General features: G+C 34.7%; 1 protein-coding gene across 2 annotated transcripts in view; it reads right to left on the bottom strand.

The window, feature by feature from the left end:
• Positions 1-939: 939 nt before the first annotated feature.
• ADGRL4 (adhesion G protein-coupled receptor L4) overlaps positions 940-22,060 on the bottom strand; it is a 121,652-nt gene continuing 100,531 nt past the window's right edge. For both annotated transcript variants that reach the window (XM_081224714.1, XM_081224713.1), the window contains 3 exons: positions 4,920-5,011; positions 3,400-3,568; positions 940-3,035 (listed from right to left, as the gene is read on the bottom strand). In XM_081224714.1, the coding sequence (XP_081080840.1) occupies positions 2,973-3,035; positions 3,400-3,568; positions 4,920-5,011 (324 nt within the window). In that variant the 3' untranslated portion in view covers positions 940-2,972. The remainder of the gene's footprint in view (positions 3,036-3,399; positions 3,569-4,919; positions 5,012-22,060) is intronic.

Below are 22,060 nucleotides of genomic sequence, written 5' to 3'. Positions count from 1 at the left end.
AATTCCTTGTGTGAAACCAGAAATGCTTCATAGAGAAAGATACATTAGGTATAAGCAGATGTTTGTCAGAGTAATGATGATAACAAGGAGGAAGCTCCAGAAATAGGGGATTTGGTAAACCATAGAAAGTCTTGGGAAAAATGAACAGTTTAGCAGAACTGAAGAAACTCATAAGGCAAACGTGAGAACCAGGGGGGTAGGATCTCTTTATCTCACAGACTTTGAGTGGTTTTAAAATTTTTAATGTTAATTGTGTGGTGTGTGGGCCATTCCTGTCATCGTATTGTTCATTTTTTTTTTTTTTTTTTTTTGCGGTACGTGGGCCTCTCACTGTTGTGACCTCTCCCGTTGCGAAGCACAGGCTCCGGACGCGCAGGCTCAGCGGCCATGGCTCACGGGCCCAGCCGCTCCGTGGCGTGTGGGATCTTCCCGGACCAGGGCACGAACCCGTGTCTCCTGCATCGGCAGGAGGACCCTCAACCACTGCGCCACCAGGGAAGCCCCATTTTTGTATTTTTTAAACCGAGCCCAGTGAAAACCTTTTTTGAGCCCTTTTTCTTGTTGATTATAAAAACAGGGGGCAAGTGCTATGAGGCATTTATGCAATAAATATATATTTATACATGTGCACACACCTGTTTTTTTTTTTCTTTTTTTAAAAAAAGAGAGATCCTTACCTAATAAAAATGTAAGTTAGCAGTTATGAGAAGGTCTGAAATCTCATACTAAAGAATCCAAGTTTCACCCAATGATGTCTATGGGAGGGTTAGTGAAAACAAGATTCAGGATTTAAGGTTTTCCCTACTGATATGAATACTTGCTTAGATCTAAAGATGTTATTATGTATATATTTCCATAGTATTAGTTCCTATAGTTGCTGTAACAAATTATCAAAAAATATGAATAACCTTGTGACAAATTATCAACAAACTTGGTGGCTTAAAACAATATACATTTATTGTTTTACAGTTTTAGAGGTTAGAAGTCCAAACTGGGTCTCCCTGGGCTAAAACAAAAGTACAGCAGGGATGACTTCCTTCTAGGAGCTCTGGGGGACAATCGATTTCCTTGCCTTTCTCAGCTTACAGGAGCTGCCCATGTTCCTTGGCTTGTGGACTGTTTCCATCTTCAGAGCCAGCAATGTGTGGTTGAGTACGCCTCATACGGCACTGCTTTAACAGGCTCCCTCTTCTGCCTCCATCTTTTGTTTATAAGGAAACTTGTGATTACATGGGACCAACCTGAAAAATCTAGGATAATTTCCTCACGTCAAAGTTAGAGGACTAGCTGGTAGCTGGTTAATTCTCCTCTCCACGTAACCTACCATATTCATGTGTTCTGAAGATTAGGGTGTGGGCATTTTGGGAAGACGATTATTCTGCCCACCACACATGATTTGTATACATTGATTGAACAGATTACTTTTTTAATATCTTATTCCAATAGCACTGTCCTATAATGATAATAATAATAGGTCATACAAGAGATAAAAAGATCAAATAAAAAGTTATCACAAATACTCTAAAAATGTTTAAGACATTGGCAGGCAGCTCATCTTTCTTGAGAAATACCTCAGCCAAGCAGTAGAAAGATTCATTCAGATATCATTTTATTTGTTAGTGTAAGATCTGACAGACTTCACTTGAACTGCTGGAGAAATTAAGTTAGAATCACAACATTTAGTGTATTGGCACACTTTTACAGGTATGTGTAGAACAATTACATATTTTTTGAAGTAAAATCACTGCTTCTACATTTTAATGAGAAAACTTGAAGATAGATAGAAGGCTTACATTTTAGCAGATATACCTTAATAGAGGAAAACTGTCAGAAAATAGATCCAGTGTGAAAGTTTATACAGTTCCCAGTGATTTCTTTGTTATAAATAACATTTTTAAATGTGTATTTTTCTGAACAGAAAAAAATAACAGTTCACTTTATGAATACTTTCATATTTACAATGCCCTTTTAAAAATAGTGAGTTAAAAGAGAATATTGTGATGTCAACTACAATATTTCTAAAATTTTAAAAAAATGAAGAACTCAAATATGCTAGTCTAATGAGATACAATATTTTTCACTACACTGAAAGGTTATGGAACAGAGTACTTCAGGTTTATATACACAATTTTTACATTTACAGGCATGAACAATATTATATTTTGACACATTTATGTACTACTGAATAAGCATTTGAAGTCACAATCTGTGAAATAAGTATAGAAAGAGCATATGCCTCATTCTGACGTTAACCTGAAAACAGAACAGAAATATTCAGTTTTTGTGTGTGTGTGTGTGAAGTTTTGTGTTTTTATAGACTATTAGAATAGAAAATGGATATAACAAATACAGGTCTAAGTTGTTTCGGTAGAAATTTAAGTTCAGAACAATTCACAGAATGGTAAGATGTGTTTATTCAATTGCTTGTTTTATCTCTAATTTCCCATCTAGTTTACAAAACAACGAGCTTGCTCAAAATATGTCTCATTGTTACAACCGTCATTCCCTTTTTACTGTTTTATATTCTACCTCTTCATTCTCTTATGTTCCACTTTCTGTAACGGAGCTCATTACCAAGGTGATAGGGGACTAGTTTCAAAGGCAACATGAATCAAGAAAATATCAAGCCAGTGGTTTCCTTCAGGACATTCATATATTTTTTGTGTTAGAAAGAAAATCTTTCCTTGGGTGCAGTGATATCACTCTGAGAAACCAATTACTTTCCAAATATCTGCAATACTATTTTTGACATAGCTAACTAAGTCATGTAGGAAAGCTTACTATAGCTATATGGTATATAATTTTATCTCTTATTATCTACAGTTCTTACACAGTAAACAGAAAAATGGACTTAAAATATTTGATTAGTATTAACAATTGGACAATTTGTTTGAGTCATTTTTATACATTGGCCATCCACAGCTTGGCTTTTTTATTTCTGTGTAGCAATAATGATCCATAGTTCTCTCTGTTTACCTCAAACATCCAAAACAACAAGGGACATTTTTGAACAATCTGTAATATTCTTCTTGGATCTAAAAAAAAAGAAAAAGAAGAAAGTAAGAAACGTGAAACATAACTGTAACAATCACATCAAATTATTTTCAAATCACAACAAATTGTTATATTTGGTTTTCTAAATTATTGTTGCTTTCTGATTATCTGTCAGAATACGCTCAAGTGAATGTAAGCTGTATTTATACTCCTACTAGCAAGTTTTTTAAAAGCACATTTCCCTATGAACAGCTAAGCATTGTGATTATTTTGACACTAAAATGTACTGCACTTAGGCAATAAAGGCACAAGTCATAAATCTATGAGAATGAGAATTTTTATCAGTTTGGTAACTGATGCTACATAAATATGCTATAAGGTTGACAAAAATAACAAATTGCTTACCTTTCTAGATAAAACACACAGGAATAAGAAGATGAACATCCCCTGGAAGGCATTGCTGACGGTGAAGAGGTAAGCTGTCACCACCGATGCATGTACAACATGGAGCACTCCAAAGATCCAGGTGGTGCCAAGGAGGAACAGGAGAGCAAGGGCTCCTCTGGCACAAGACCTAGAACAAATTTGCAATGTTCCAGCTAAGAAAGCTATGCATACTTAACATATCCTCAAATTCCTCAAATTATGTGGGAAGTCAGTTTTTGAATAACCAAGAAATCTTCGGTAAAGACCACCAACAATTTTGAAACTGACAAATTATGCTATAGTTGCATGGGACAGGCTAGGGTATACTCGTGCACTGTGGCTGAGATGTGCTTCCAAATTCAAGGCAGCATTTTTAAAATCTGGTATTTTTCGAGGAATTTCCTTAATCTTAAAATATTTTCATCTGTGTGTATGCTTTGATCTCAAATCTAATGTTGCAGGAACTCCCAAAGGTAAGACAGATAGCTGTTAGGAAGTATTCTCCCTAAGAAACCTTGAAGAGTATACCATGTGGATTTAGGTCAGCACATGGGCAGGACATCAAAGGATACTTCTGCTTTCCTTTCAGGCTTAGGAGAGAACATGTAAAATATAAAACAAGATTTTTTTTTTTTTTGCTTTTGCAATACAGTTACCTCAAAGTAAGTTCATGTTAGAATGCTGATTTCTTAAAAAAAATACAGGCACATACTCACTTTTACACATTTTCAACTTATTGCCTGTGAGTTTTGGTAAAACAATATTCAATCCTGCTCACTGAGGACACTGCCTTGAAAATGAGGTAACTAATACTTATTTTCTCATTCATTCTTAGTGCAATCATTCTTTCCTGCAGAAGATGTTTTTGCAGTGTACCACAGAAAATGAGTCATTCTCAACTTTATTAAAGCCAGCAAACTACATGTAACTATGAATGTTGAGGAGTAAAAGAAAGTAATCAATCAAATATTTGCTAAATCCGAACTGTAAATCTTGTGCAAGATATTGAAACTACAGGAGTGTTCCCAAGAGACCCAAACGTCAGTTGTTTCTAATGCTCCCTACAGTACACTTCAGTTTTCCCTGAACAAACCATTTTCAAGGTCTCAATAAATCAGTTTTAAAGGGAGGGAGCTGAGGAAAAATCATGGCGGAATGCAAACTAGAAATCACAAGGAAGAAACACTGATACTAAGAGCTGAGAAATGCTTTGCAAAAGAAGTTCACTAAGGCCAACTTTTGTCTTAAAATGCAGTCATCATCTTTTCGTTCAAAGGGGAATATGTTCCGAAAGATTGCTATACTTACCACTTAATCTGTGGTGATTATAGGATTATTAAACATATTAAATACTATTTAGCAATACTATTTAGTATTCTAAATATGATGGGGGAAACTGTGAAATAATCATTTAAAAAATGTCCTTCCAAAAATTATTTCTACTTTAAGTTACTAAAGCTTTTAATCACTAAAGAAAATACAGTTGAAGAAAGACTTACCTTATGTTCTCACAGCAACTAACTTCTGGTTTCAACCCCGCAGTGTGACGAAAAACTTTGTATATGATAACTCCAAATGCCAAGAGATTAACCTGAGAATATAAATTAATTTCAACAAAGAGATAATTTTCATAGTAAACTGGATACATGTAAAGGAAATAAACAAATAGCAAAGATATCTAATAAATAGAAACCAATAAATCATGGCATTTTTATGTATATTAAGAAGTACAAACCCTCCGGTAGACATATGCAAACAAATATGTGGTTGATCTTTACAATATCACTGAAAATTGTCAGTACAAATCACAGCTAGTACAACTTGCCAGATTGTATTAAGCACCTGTTCAAGAATTTCTTCAGATGCTATAATCACTTCTACAGATTGATGAATTATCTTCTGCCAACAATATGGTTAATATACATATTAAGATAAATTTTCGTTTGAAAAACTTTATGAACACTTGAGAAATCAAATTTTTATTCATGAAATTGTGTGCTGTTTCTTTGAAAAGAAGTTTTAGTGATAGTTCTGTCAATCCTTTGAAAATTTAAATTGGAAAAGAGAAATTGAAAGGAAATTTGAAAACAACAAAACACCCTTAATTTCTACTGTTAGAAAATGTTTGAATGTACTTTCTTTTGTATGGTTCATCCAGCTATCTCTCCTAATATTATGTTGAGATTTCTTTTCCCTAAATTTAATCTCATAAACTTTCAAAATATTAATCAGTGAAATATATGTTTAAAGGCATATGCATTTTGATAAACATTTATATTCTATTATATATATTCCACAATATCGGTTATATAGAATGCATGGAATTTTTACCCCTTCTAAAATGACTGCATTATGAAAAACTTCCTCTTCTTTTCTTTCCTTTTCTTATACTTTTGGAGACTTGTAAGTCATATGTTCAGTGTCAGAGGATTAATTGAGGGGTATATTTTAAATGTATATCTATTTTAACATAAGCATACTAATAATAAAAATATAAAAATTATAGAAATAACTTGTAGGTTAATCCTTTATTGAATATATTTTATTAATCCAAACAAATTTTTCAAAAGCCAGTTTGTAACTACAGTAGCAAAGTGCAATATTTTAATTTTCAGCTAAGTCTTATACTAGGATTTCAGAAATTTATAGAAAAATTCTGTTTTTTCTTCCATATTCTAAGGATTTTATATAGCTTCTAAGAATGAAATTTACTAGTTACTATTATAAAAAGCAGTATAAAATAATGGATCAGATAATTTCATGTTGTCATATCTCCATGGAGAGGTCCTTGAGAGAAAGTCTTGGAGGAATATGGATCTAGTCCCTTCTTCCTGCTTCCAAATGCTTATTACTTCAATTATACGATTAATTAATTCTAATTACAGTAAGGTTTCCTTACAAAGAAAGACTTCAGCAATTGCAGAGGGGAGATAAAATATAATTAAATTGATTCAGTTGACAAGTTTCGCCCTATTGTATGCTCAAATAACTAACTGAAATGACAATTTAATAATATTTAATTTTACAAGTAGTCTCTGCTACTTATGAAAGAGAGATGCATAACATTTTCTAGGCTTCTATAGCTATAACTTATTTAAATAAATTTGGGAACAACACTTGTATTTAATTTTATAAACATATATATGTTTTTTAAAATAATAAAAAGTATTAAAATTTGGTTAGTATAAATAATATACTCAAAATATTATTGGTTTGAAAATCTTCAAAGAATTTTTATGAGGTGTTTATATTGAACTTGTTAACTCAACAGAAGAGTTATAAGATAAAATAACTTTAAATGTTAAAATAATTGTTCACTAATGCATAAATTTTCTGTTAGTGATTTAAATTTATAATATTTATTAAATAAAGTTTCTTAAACTTCTGTTATTGATAAAACAAATTTGAAAAATTGTTGCTTATATTGTTATGGTTTCTTAGAAATGCATATACATTTTGGATATGCTTTTACATCATATGCTAAAATAGTGAAGAGTAAAAATGGAACATTCTTTATGGGTGATCTAGCTGTGGAAAGTACATGTTTTCTACATAAAAGGGAAAATGTTTACATACTTATAAAAATCAGGTGCTGCTAGACAAACAAGAGACAATTCTTAGTCCATAAACATATTTTCGCAATTGTAAGATAAAACAGATTAAAGCATTTTAATCAAAAGGTATTATGGTTTTATGCAATGAAAACAATCACAAATACATTGCATTATCAATGACAATAATACAAATATATGGAGCTTTTTATTTGCATGTATTCAAAACATTTTATAAAGGGTCAACTAAGTGTCTGGTGTATTGGTGAGGTCTGGGTACGTATTAATGAACAAAACAGACACTGCCCTTTGTTCTCATAAACTTATTAAGAAAATAGATAGTAAAAAAAAATCATACAAATACTTACAATTCTACAAACTGTGAAAAATGCTACTAAGTCACAAATTTAGACTGTTAGGAGACGCAAAATGAAGGTGGACTAGAATGAAGGTTTGGGAAGTATGTCTCTTAAGATTTAGCATTTTAAACCAGACATGACGACTGAAAATGCATTAGTAGATCAAAAATGAGGGAGAAAAGCATTCTATGGAGCAAAATGGCATAGAAAAAAGCCATGAGGCTTAAGAATATGGTATGCCTTTATGGAATTACCAGCAGTGGTGGCTGAAGTGTAGTAAACATAGGGAAGGGTAGCGGGAGACAAGGTAGACAAAAGATGAAGAGTACTTAGATTTTATCTTAAATGCAAAGGTTTTTTAATTTATTCTTTCACTCAAGAATCACTTATGCACTATAGTCCTTTTCCTCAAGGAACTTACAGTACAGTGGAGGAGATGGCCAGTCAACAGGCAAGTACACATTATTTAGGAAGTGCCATGCAATTGTTTGCAGAGTAGAGTAGAAGGACACAGGTGATGATACACTAATGCATGATTTCTAAGCCAGTTTTTGAGTGACCAGTAGAGCCAAAGGAGTGAAACACAAAGAAAATAAGTGATTTGTCTGGATCTCAGTTGCTGGACCTGTCTATTTATACTCACTGACTCAGACTCAGTGGCTCCAAATAATATCCTTAGGCTCCGTCTAACTTTTCTGCTTGGAAGTCTAATGGGCATCCTGAGTTAAAATGTCAAAAATTAAACTGCTATTCTTCTCCTAAAGAACCTATTTTTGTTGTAACATATCCCACCTCACGAAAAAAAAGTTATCTCATTTTCTAGCAGATCAAGTTTATTCATCAGCAAACCTTTCATCTCTACCTTCAAAACATATTCAGAATATGACCACCACTTACCGTCTTCACAGCTCTTATCCTGGAAGAGGCCACCATCATGCCTCTTCTGTGTTATTGCAAAAGCCTCTTAATTGGTCTCTCTGCTTGCATCCTTGCCTTCCTACAATCTTTTCTCATTACAGCAGAAAGATTGAGACTTTTAAAATGTAAGTCAGACCACTTCTGTAGTCAGAACCCTACAAGGGCTTCCCATCTCAGAGTTAAACCTGAGGATCTCACAATAGATTCTAAGGTCTGAAATGATATACTTCTTCCCTCAAGTCCTACTTCTCTGTGCTTTGATCACTTCACTCCACTCACATTGGATTCTCTGTTCTTCCTCCAGCACACAAAGCATGACTTCAGGCCTTTGTCCTTGCTGGACCTTTAGATATCCCCTTAGCTCATTCCCTCACCACCTTTGTTTACATGCTCTTTATCTACCTACTGCCTCTCAGTGTACCTTTGTGAAAAACTGAAATCCAAATGATAAAATCAGATCCGAATTCAATTCTATGGAAATGCAGAGCATGATCGCACTCTACTGTTTTGGACAATGAAAATTCTGTATGCCAACATATTCTTCCCTTGCCTTAGTCAGTAGAAAACTGACAAAGACTTTCCTTAATTAAACCGCAGTCAAGTTCCTCTGAGCCCTCTTCTCATCTTGGCCTCGACCCTGAGCTTCAGTGACATCCTTGCAGTGCCCAGTTTTAGCAAGAATCCTTCTGAATCAGCTTAGAGAGGATTTTTCCCACTCTTGATATGTGATCATTTTCAAATTCCTCATCTCCCGTCCTTGATATCTGATCACCCTGGCCTGCCATTCAGTAAGAAAACTCTTAAAATAAGTTTAGCAAGAATTCTCCCTACATTTGATGTCTCCTCTTAGTAGTTTTTCATCTGCTATCCCCACCCACTACCTCACACATAACCTGTTCCTTGGCTGTAAATCCCCAGTTGCCCTTACTGTATTCAGAGTTGAGCTCAATCTTCCCTATTTTGATAGATTTGACACGTCTCACAATAGTCTGGAATAAAGTCTTCCTTACCATTTTAACAAGTGTCAGAATAATTTTTTCCTTAACCAAACTCAGAGTCAAATCCAAGGTCATATTATAATATTCAGCACATTTGGGATAACTGGAAAAACCTAAATTTATTCTTTTTACACTGCCTGCATTCTTTCTTTATCCATAAATATATAAGCTACTTTAAATTCTTTTTCTAATAGAGTAAAAAAAAAAGCTTGAACAAAGAAACAGTATCACCTAAAGGCGCATGACTTTACTTAGAGGTGGAAATTAAGTTGAAGCTCTATGCATTTTACATGGTACAGAAAAGTATCTTTTGGGAGGAAATGTTTTATGAAGTAATCATGAACAGTCTGAGATGAGATAAAAACAAAAGCTCAGAACAAGATTACGTAGAATTAAAAAGTATTTCTAATAATAAGAAATAGTTTGCAATTATTCCAGAAGTAATGACTTTGAGGACTGATAGAGAAATATCTATATTTTAGGTTAAATAGTTGGGAAGATACTATTAACACTGTGTTTACAAGCAATGGCTACAGCAACAATAAAAAAACTTGAATACTTCAGTAAGTCTTTAAAATATAATAGAAATCATTAATATTAACCTTAATTAGGAAAATGTTGCCTTCAAAATGATTCACACTTTTGCTCATTAGTGCTTACCTATGTGTGTTGATTTTATAAGCTGTGGTTCCCTTATTACTTATCTCTAACGTTAGTGTCACAAAAAATCACAGGGGCTAATTAATGACTTGTGAATCAACAGAGTCATTCATTACCATTTTTGTCTCAATTTTTAAAATACAGTTGTAGTTTGTCAACCAGGAGTCCATAATACTTTTCTAGGAATAAACAGGACAAAGACCTTACATGGCAAACATAAGAACTCGGAAATTCATTGCTATACTTTAGACTACAGAAGAGAATGAAAATAGTTGTGGAAAAAATATCATTCAAAGTCCTGGAAGCTTAAAATCAGTTCCCTTGCTTCATCTTAAGGGATGTTTATCTATACAGAGATCTGTTTCTTCACTTCACTGATACATGCAGTTACTTCAAAGTTTGGCACACATGTTTGACAGAGTGCATTAAAAATTTTTAAGTGCCTTAGTTTTTTAAACTAGAAATTTAAATAGATGGGCTGGTGAGAGAGCGAGAGCTAATTCTGAAAGATTTCGACCTACAGGTACATTCAACCCAAGGGCTTCAAATTCAGACTTCAGAATAAAGCATCCCAATCAATCATTTTTTTTCTTAGTCTTTTTCTCAATAATTGATGAAGCCATCTATATGCTGATGTCAGATCTCACCAGAAAGAATGAGAAAATTTCTCTTACAGCACTTTTAGTCTCATGCTTTAATTTTTCATATATATCAAACAGGATCCAGTTCATTTAAGAATGTGTCATGATCACAACTGCTATATCCTTTCAAATAGTTTTATTACCTTTAAATTAACTGGCCTAGAACAAAACTGCTTCTGCCATGGACAAAAGGTGGGTTTCTACTGGCTTACCAAGAGGCCATAAAAAATAAAAATAAAAACATTCTCAACCCCTAGGCCACTGCAGAGATGGCTGAGTAGCTTTTAATTTAAGCTTTAAAGTGCAAAGATATAATCTATTAAATAAAAAAAAAAGTCTACTAGCTAGATTGGAATTAAGTACTTAGAGTTTTGTCTTCTGTCTGATTTTTTAAAAAATTATTTCCCAGCTGGAATCACTTATTTACATTCCTTAGTTACAGTATATTCATATAGTATTGGGGTATGTGGTAAGTGGAATAATATGCCCCTTCCAAAAAAAAAATGTCTACACCTTAATGTCTGGGTCCCTGTGAATATAGCAAAAGGGATTTTACAGATAGAATTAAGGTTATAATTCTATGCTTAGGATAGAAAGACTTTAGGATAAGAAAGTTATCCTGGATAAAATAAGGACTCAATGTAAATATGTGAGCCCTTAAAAACGAAAGAGGAAGGCAGAAAAGATTCAGCAGAGATGGCACAGAAGGCAGGAGAGATGAGGCATAATTGAAGGTCTAAGAGACAGACGATCAAGCAGGCCATGTGTCAGGAAATGTGGGAGGCTTTACAGATTGAGACTGACCTCTATCTAACAGTCAGCAAAGAAATCAATTGCATGAAACTGAATTTGGCCAACAATCTGAATAAACACAGAAACAAATTCTCCCCCAAAGCCTCCAGAAGAGCTGATGCCTTGATTTTAGCCCAGTGAGACTCTGAGCACAGGAATCAGCTGAGCTGCACTGTGCCCAGACCTCTGACCTACCGCACTGTGAACTCACAGATTTGGGGTGTTTTAAGCCACTAAGTTTGCAATAATTCGTTATGACAGCATTAGAACACTAATACAGGGTGTTTCTATTGCTAATTATATAGGTATAGATATAAACCACCCTATAATTACAGCATTTCTTATTTTTAAAATAAAAAAATTAAATCCAGCTTAAAATAAATATTAATTTATCAATAACTCATAAATATTATTGATGTTCCAGATATTTGATGGGTAGTCAATTATATGAAAGCATTTATTATTTGTGGATTCTGCTTCTGTGTTTCCTAAAATAAAAAAAGATCAAGACAAGCTATAACTTGTAAAAGACGTCCTTTCCAGCAAGTCATAAATGCAGTTTGTACTTTCAGGTACCTGTCACATTTTCTTCATTATAATACCTGCCTTTATAGGCCTTTCTCAAAGTGCTGCCAGATTAGTAAATAAAAATATAGGATGCCAGTGAGAGTTGAATTTCAGATAAACAACAAATTAATCTTTTAGTATAAGTATGTTCCATACAATATTGGGGACATAGTTATACTTAAAAAAATAATTTGTTGTTTATCTGAAAGTCAAAGTATGTGGGCATTCGGACATTTGTTTGACAACTCTGACTTCTTAGCTTTCAAGTTATTTTCACATCTGATCTTTTCTATACTCTGAGGACACTGACTTCTTAGTAGAAAACCCCAAGGACATTATCCTCTTGATGAAGGCTGAGCTATAACTGTTTGAAAAGAGATCTCAAAAGAAGAGAGGGTCAATTTTCAGAAGTTGCAACCATTGTGGAGCCTGAACATGTGTGTATGTGCTAAGATTGATAAAATACCCTGAAGGTATATAGTGGCTGAAAGCACATATAAAAGGTTTGAGCTCAGTAAAGAATATACCCAGGCTCGGCAGAACTCCCCCTGGAAAGCCCAAGATCTGCATGGTGAAGCTGTGCCAGGAAGCAATGGATTGGGTTGGCACCTGTTAAAAACTTTTTGCTAATAAATTAATATTTAGAAACTAAATTTCCAAAGTTTAGATGCGAAATTGCTTTAATATAAATTTAGGGAAAAACCCACAGAAATTATGATGTCACCGTGTTTGTTGACCTTTTGTCAGAATTGTGGAGTGGAATAACTTTTCCCCTACATATACCTCCATGACACTGCTAGGAAGCATTTCTCTCCTAACATCACAAGCCTCATCTTGTTTAACATTCCTGAGGCTCAGAACTGAGCATCTTGGGAATATCTACAGAGCTAAGAGATGCTTCTCTCCTGAAATTATTAACACCTGGCTCAGGAGGGCGTAGACTACAGAGAAATGGGAATGTAGTCTACAAATTATATGAAAAAAAAGTAATCTGAAACATCTGAAAAAATCTGAAAACAACATATTTAAGTAGGTTCTAAATATCATGAGAGGAGAGTATCCCTCATAGATTACTCTGGGGTATTAAGAGTATTCCTGATACTTCACTAATCAATCTCTTGAGGTTTACACTTTAAAACACAGCAATACTCTCCTACCAGGCCTTGACTGCTCAGATATACAACTGGATGAATAGTTTTTCTGGTATAAAATAGCATTTTTCATATACTCGATGACTACTATAAAATTGAGGCTCAAATCAATAACAAAAATAATAACTAATATTTATTGTTTTCTATGTGCCAGACACCATTCTAAGTTTTCCTTATTTATTCGTTTATTTAACACTCACATGAACTTTATGGGGTAAGTTTTCTTAGTCTTCTTAATATTATCATTACAGATGTTCCCTGATTTACGATGGTTTGATTTAGGATTTTTCAACTTTATGGTGGTGTGAAAATGATGTTAATTCAGTAGAAACCGTACTTCAAATTTTGAATTTTGGTTTTTCCCGGTCTTGTGATATATGGTATGATATTCTCTTGATGCTGGGCAGCAGCAGCGAGCCTCAGCTCCCAGTCGCACCACTGTCACCAGGGTAAACAACCAGTACACTGACAAATATCTGTACCCATACAACCACTCTGTTTTTCACTTTCAGTACAGTATTCAATAAATTACATGAGGTATTCAACACTTTATTATAAAATAGGCTTTGTGTTAAAATATTTGCCCAATTTTAGGCTAATGCAATTGTTCTGAGCATGTTTAAGGTAGGCTAGGCTAAGCTATGATATTTGATGGGTTGGCTGTATTAGATTCATTTCGACTTAGGATGGGTTTACTGAGCCATAACCCCATTGTAAGTCAAGTAAGATCTGCATCATTACATTTATTTCACATTTATGGCAACAGAGACATAGAGAAGTTAAATAATTGGTCCAAAGTGAAACAGTTAAGATGTAGCAGAGCCAAGATTCATACCTAGAGGACAGATTCTACAGTTTATGCTCCTAAGAACTCTGCAAAACTACCAAACTACAGATGAAGGATAGGTAAAGAGAAGTTAAATTGACATCTAAAAGTTTAAGAATTTGTTTAGACAATTATGTATTTTGACTACTAATAGTAACTTTATTTTAGAAACGGTTGAAAGTAGAAGAGGAAAACATTAATGAGTAGTGACTTGGTTAGTTATTAGGCGTTAGTGTTCATTGAACTTAGTCAAGAAACCAGTAACACTGAACAGGATGTAGTGTTTTATGCCAATGATCCTCTAATGGAGACACCTGCCTTCTGTTCTCTGTGGTCAAGGATCTAAGAAAGTGATAGTCTTTCCGGTGCTGGTTAATAACAAAGCTTTATATCCTTTAGAGTTCAAATATGGTTACTGGGTTCATGTCAGTGGTCTAAGTGGAATGCAAAATAATCTACTGTTGCACAGGAAAAACACATTAGAATTCCTATTGATATTTTTTCCAAGGAAAAATTAAGGTTTACTACATAAAATATAGAGGACACTGTTGCCCTCACTTTTTCTACATCACATGTCACACGACAGATATAAGCCATTGGGAGGGATAAGTGCTTGTTACCAAAGGTAGCGGAGTCCCCCCTCCCCCGCCCCGCCCTTATGTTATCTTTCAGCCTCCTGCAGCGTATGGAATGTGTACCTGCTAGGTTGATTTCCAGATCACATTATGTAGTTTAATAAAGTAACCTTAATAAAATGAAAAAAGTAAGATCTAATGTCTCCAAGTGCACTTTGGATTAAAATGAATACTGCTAAAGTATACACGAAGGAGAAAATGACACAACTGACTTTTTTCCTACTACTAGACTGAGTTATTTGCCAGACAAGTTGAAAGTCCATGTAAGTCAGTCAAGTTAAAATCCACAAATGGATTCCAATTCCAGCTCTGACATTTATTTATTTAATTTCTTGTATTACACGTTCCTTGTCTGTAAAATAGGGATAATATTAGTACTTATTTCACAGGGTTTTTGCATGTATTAAATTACATAATTAATGTAAAATACTTAGAATAGTGTTCAATATATACATTCCCAACAAGCATCAATTATTATCACTAATAGTTATTAATTCATATGGAAAGATGTTATTCCAAATTGTCTCAAACATTTGAAGTGTCTAACAATAAATATAGTGAATATTTACTAACAATTGGATAAGCATTATTTTGTCATAGTCTCATTGGACCTATAAATAGCACCTTAAAAAAACAGAACTTTTATCTGTCAGTCTTTATTTTAGGCAATATGTCTTCAACAGAAAATTTAAGATCTTTTTTTCCACTTTCAGGATTTTCCTCTAAAATAATGTCAGGAAAACAAATACTTAGATATATTTCAACAATAAGTCAATTCTTTATTGTTCATATAAACAATTTCTCATTTTTGTTAAAACTCCTCTAAGGTAGAATTGAAATTTCAGGGTCAAAAATCTAGCTATTTTTAAGAATTTTATAGAAAAGGAAGGAGTAACTGTATTTCAAAGGGCAATCAATATGTAAAATTACCAGAAACCTTAATATAAGAAATATATTCTTAATAAATCCAATATGATATTCTAGGATATTTTATGGGAGAGGATAGTTATCTTTTCTTACATCACTCTAGTGTAGAACAGGGGTTAGCATACTTTTTCTGTAAAGGGCCAGATAGTAAACAGTTTAGATTTTGAGGGCCATATGGTCTCTATCATAACTACTCAATTCTTCCTACCATTAAAACAGCCTTACAAGAATATACAATGAAGAAAAGACAGCCTCTTCAATAAATGGTGCTGGGAAAACTGGACAGCTACATGTAAAAGAATGAAATTAGAACACTCCCTAACACCATACACAAAAAATAAACTCAAAATGGATTAAAGACCTAAATGTAAAGACAGACACTATCAAACTCTTAGAGGAAAACATAGGCAGAACACTCTATGACATAAATCACAGCAAGATCCTTTTTGACCCACCTCCTAGAGAAACTGAAATAAAAACAAAAATAAACAAATGGGACTTAATAAAACTTAAAAGCTTTTGCACAGCAAAGGAAACCATAAACAGAACGAAAAGACAACCCTCAGAATGGGAGAAAATATTTGCAAATGAAGCAACTGACAAAGGATTAACCTCCAAAATTTACAAGCAGCTCATTCAGCTCAATATCAAAAAAACAAACAACCCTATCCAAAAATGGGCAGAAGACCTAAACAGACATTTCTCCAAAGAAGATATACAGATTGCCAACAAACACATGAAAGAATGCTCAACGTCATTAATCATTAGAGAAATTCAAATGAAAACTACAATGAGGGGCTTCCCTGGTGGCGTAGTGATTGAGAGTATGCCTGCCAATGCAGGGGACACGGGTTCGTGCCCCGGTCCAGGAAGATCCCACATGCCACGGAGCAGCTAGGCCTGTGAGCCATGGCTGCTGAGCCTGTGTGTCCGGAGCCTGTGCTCCACAACGGGAGAGGCCACAACAGTGAGAGGCCCGTGTACCACAAACAAACAAACAAACAAACAAAAAACTACAATGAGCTATCTTCTCACACGGGTCACAATGGCCATCATCAAAAAATCTACAAACAATTAATGCTGGAGAGGGTGTGGAGAACAGGGAACCCTCTTGCACTGTTGATGGGAATATAAATTGATACAGCCACTATGGAGAACAGTATGGAGGGTCCTTCAAAAATTAAATATAGAACTACCATACGACCCAGCAATCCCATTACTGGGCATATACACTGAGAAAACCATAATTCAAAAAGAGTCATGTATCACAATGTTCATTGCAGCTCTATTTACAATAGCCAGGACATGGAAGCAACTTAAGTGTCCATCGACTGATGAATGGATAAAGAAGATGTGACACATATATACAATGGAATATTAGTCGGCCATAACACGAAATGAAACTGAGTTATTTGTAGTGAGGTGGATGGACCTAGAGTCTGTCATACAAAGTGAAGTAAGTCAGAAAGAGAAAAACAAATATAGTATGCTAACATATATATATGGAATCTAAAAAAAAACAAAAAAATGGTCATGAAGAACGTCGGGGCAAGACGGGAATAAAGACGCAGACCTACTAGAGAGTGGACTTGAGGATACGGGGAGGGGGAAGGGTAAGCCTGGATAAAGTGAGAGTGTGGCATGGACATATATACACTACCAAATGTAAAATAGATAGCTAGTGGGAAGCAGCCGCATAGCACAGGGAGATCAGCTCAGTGTTTTGTGACCACCTAGAGGGGTGGGATAGGGAGGGTGGGAGGGAGGGAGATGCAAGAGGAAAGAGATATGGGGATATATGTATATGTATAACTGATTCACTTTGTTATAAAGCAGAAACTAACACACCATTGTAAGGCAATTATACTCCAATAAAGATGTTAAAAAAAAATAACAGCCTTAGACAATACTGAAACAAATGAATGTGACTGTATCCCCAAAACACTTTATGTATTAAAACAGGCTATGGCTATTGTAGACTCCTGGTCTAGAATCCAAGGTCCATAAGGGTAAGGACTTTTTAATATTTTATTCACTGATGTATTCCCAAGGTATAGCACAAAGTCTGACATATAAAAGATGCTCAATAACATTTGTTGAATGAATATGAGGATGAAGGGTGGTATGCCCCAATCCCAGGTATCCTTAATGGCTTATGTAAAGGAACATTCAACCATTAATCTGACTAAACATTTAAAAAATTATATTTTGTTACATCTTGCATCTTGCAGATTTTGACAAAACAATATCTCACTAGAAATCTATAATCTGTAGATCAATATACCAATGGAAACTGAGAGAAATAGTTATCAAAGTGTAATGACTCTCTAGGAATAATTTTGAGAAAAGGGAAATAATTAAGTTACATCTCCTTTATTTTATGAATGGATACCTTGGGATATATAAAACATTTTGCATCTAACAGAAACCACAGACCTATGGACTTTATGAGGTATATTCATTAATCAGACTTGGGCACACAAAAGTCTTAATCAACAAGTGGGCAGAAAACTGCCTCATTAGGAAAATATCTTCCCACATCGCCCCTGAGGTAATAGTTAAATAATTGCTCTATTTTATTACGGCTAAAATTCCATAGCAATATATAATCATCTTATGACTTAAAAAATATGCACACTTCATATTTTTAACATGTTTCCATTAGGAATATTTTAATAGCTGAATATTTTCAATGTTTGAAAGAATAATTTACTAGTCTCCAAACAGAATTAAAAGGTGGAGAGAACTAGAAATTTATAAACACGAAGGGTAAAGTGGCCTCTGTGGGTGTAAGTGAATTTCATGAGCTTATTTTTATGGCTGGTTTCAACTGCAGATGGTTATAAGCCATAGAAAGATACTAGAAAACAAAGGTGAAGTAGAAAAACTATATGTGAAGAGTATTTACAACAATTGTTCGATTTAATGTGACAATGAAAACTAATAATGAAATTTAAGATATAAACAAGGAAAAATGTTCCTCGTATATGCTTGCTGTATAAAATGAGGATAGAGGTTAGTAACAGTTAAAAAGTTTATACAAACATATAAATCATTAAGCTGTTACTTAGCATCTGATAGAACTTTAACAATTAAATTCAAAGATGTATCTAGTTATCACTAATATAAAGATAAAAAATAGAAGAGGGACATAAGATTGTCCTCCAAATTATTAAAAGTTTTCCTTTTTTAAATTTTAAAGGATGTTTTTATCTTTTTAATTTTTTTTTTAAAGTAACTCTGTATATAGAGTTGGCATTGCTATCCTCATGTACATATTAGAAATCCAGGGCATAGAAAGGACTCCATAATATGTGCTTTTTACTAATCATACTACTTTTTAAAAACTCTGATATTATTTGGCTAGGACCTCATTTTATTCAGTTAAACCTAAAATGCCAATGAAGATAGATCTAGGTAGATAGATAGATATAGCAATTATTCCTAAGGTGAAAAGAAATAAAGTAAAAAAAAGAATGAAATAATGCCATTTTCAGCAACGTGGATGGACCTAGAGATTATCATACTAAGCGAAGTAAGCCAGACAGAGAAAGACAAATATATGATATCGATTACATGTGGAATCTAAAAAAAAATAAAATATACAAATGAACTTATTTATAAAACAGAAAGAGACACACACACAGAAAAAAATTTATGGGGGAGGGATAAATTAGGAGGTTGGGATTAACATATACACACTATTATATATAAAATAGATAATCAACAAGGACCTACTATATAGCACAGGGAACTATACTCCATGTTTTGTAACAACCTATAAAGGAAAAGAATCTGAGTATATAAAAATATACATATATATATGTATAACTGAATCACTGTGCTGTACACCTGAAACACGACATTGAAAATCAACTATATTTCAATTTAAAAGGTGATATGCTGGGCTTCGCTGGTGGCGCAGTGGTTGAGAGTCCACCTGCCGATGCAGGGGACACGGGTTCGTGCCCCAGTCCGGGAAGATCCCACATGCCACGGAGCAGCTAGGCCTGTGAGCCATGGCTGCTGAGCCTGTGCGTCCGGAGCCTGTGCTCCACAACAGGAGAGGCCACAACAGTGAGGGGCCCGCGTACCGAAAAAAAAAAGAAAAAGGTGATATGCTATAATGACTGCTTCACATGTTATCTTTTCTGAGAAGTCTTCCCAAAATAACCCCATTTCCATGATGATGATTTCTTTCTTTAAATTTCCTTTGGGGAAAAGAATTAACATTTTTGACTAACTACTGTACTTGGTGTGTCGTTTATTTATTCATCCAACAGTGTTACCTGAGTGATTATTACTCGGCAAACCTCAAGGATAATATAGTGAGAGAAAATCCATAAGGTTTTACTCTTAGAGAGCTTACAGTCCCCTGGGGGAGACAGATACGAATCAGTTATTGATCAGTCATTCAAACTAACTCCCGTGTAATTATAAATGGAGGAAAGTCTTCAAAAAGAAAAAAAAAAGGGGGCTTCTTTGTAGGCATATAACAAAAAGATTCATTATAGACCAGTGAGTCAGGGATGACTTTCCTCAGAAAGTGTTGTTTGAATTGATATGTGAAAGGAGTTAACTGGATGAAGGACAGACAGAGGAAAGCCACGAGGAGTGTTTTAGTGTGGAGGTGCTGAAATGGGCAGCTACATAGAACTTCCGAGAAACTATAAAGCAGTCAATGTTATTAAAACACAAAAGCCCATGGGAGGGTCATGAGAGATGAGGCTGATCAACAGACAGGGGCCAGAACATGCAGTGCCTGCAAGGGACAGTGTCCACTTTATCCCTGTTTGCTGAGGCCCAGTATTTGTTACTTCTGTTGCCCGGTGTTCTGCTCAGTTTAGAATTTACTTGAGTTTTTTATTTGTTTTCAACTTAATAAGATAAGCTCAGATATGTTTGGCAAGCTCCACCTCCAGCTTCTGCCATGGCTCACGGGGTACTGCGTGAGAATCACGTGTGTAGTGACCATTCTAACTTTCAAATGTGCCTAAATATGGAAGATAACCAGCAATATGTCACCTCTTTCCGGACCTTATCCAGATATGATGTAAGCATCACCTTTCACCCAAATACACTCAGGCACAGGTGGCTAAGGACAGCCACCTCCTTCGTGTATCGGGGTAGTGGAAAAAGGATTCAAAATGTCTATCATTGTGAATCTATTATTATCATTCAAAATGTCTATCAGGCATGTGGTGCTCTGTTCCAAATAAGTGTTACTCTGTAGAAAAAAAAAGTACTTTTGAAAATAGCTTTTTGAATAGAGCTGTTTTATAGGTCCATCAATACAGTGAAACCAATTTGAAGTATTTTTTTATTATCTACTTTTCACTTTCAGAAAGGTCCTGATTTTGATGATAAATAACCTAATAGGTCACTCTTATCCTTGGCTTTGACCCCAAGAGCAATGTAAAGCCATGAAAGAGGTAAACAGGGGGTGAAAAAATGTTCAGCTTTGCTTTTCCAAGATGTTACCTCAAGCTTACTGAAGTGTTGTCTTAGAGTTGTCTGTGTATACATGTCCACCTGGTACACTGTTTGGGAGCAAGGTCTCTCTACTTATATCTCCTCAGTTTCTAGCACAGCCTTAACTGGGGCTTTAATACTTGATAAAATTTTGACCTATTCTGAAGCATTCAAAGTATTGTACTTATTTTATCCCAGGTTATTTTTTCTTTTCATACTCCCTGTACTTTTATTTTGATTTAATACTACCTATACTGATTGTGTTAGTTAAAAAAATCGTATGGACTTTCCAAAGAATTCAAAAGAACAAATTATTTTTTCTAAAGAAAATAAATCTGCTAATTAGAAGTATGGAATTAAGGACAATTAAAAATGGCTGAAACACCAAATTTACCTTTCAGCTTTTTCTTGATAGGAGAAAACTGAAAAAGGAATTTGAGCAACTAGATGTCATACAGGACATTGAAAATTGCTTACTAATGAATATCAATGAAAAGAACAGTAAACATCCAGACTATCTGTATTCCATATACTGATCTATAGTCTGATATAGCCAGGATTTCCGGTAGGATTTTTTTTTTTTTTTTTTTTTTTGCTGTACGCGGGCCTCTCACTGTTGTGGCCTCTCCCGTTGTGGAGCACAGGCTCCAGACGTGCAGGCTCAGTGGCCATGGCTCACGGGCCCAGCCGCTCCGCGGCATGTGGGATCTTCCCAGACCAGGGCACAAACCCGTGTCCCCTGCATCGGCAGGCGGACTCTCAACCACTGCGCCACCAGGGAAGCCCCAGGTAGGATTTTTTGATTAGTTGTTAGATATGCTTGGCAAGTATTTAGATAAAGCAATACAAAATGGGGAAAGAGACATCTATAGTAGACAAGATCTCCATCATTTTCAGTGAAAAATAATTTATTTTGACATCTTCACTAAGTAAAACAAAGAATTGAAAGTTTATGAATAATTTTTAGAAGGAATGTAGTTGCTGCGTCTCTGACAACTCACCTTGAAACCATTTGTGCAATCTGGGAGATGGGAACAAGTTTTTCATGGACATAACAAAGATCTACTCTCTTCAGTCTCTTGGGCAAGGAAAGATGAAAGAATATATGACAGGGAAACAGCACAGAATGTAAACTTGGAAAGC

Source organism: Mesoplodon bidens (assembly GCF_964165515.1).
Source record: "Mesoplodon bidens genome assembly, chromosome: 2".
Taxonomy (NCBI): Eukaryota; Metazoa; Chordata; class Mammalia; order Artiodactyla; family Ziphiidae; genus Mesoplodon; species Mesoplodon bidens.
This window is presented reverse-complemented; position numbering and strand designations above follow the sequence as displayed.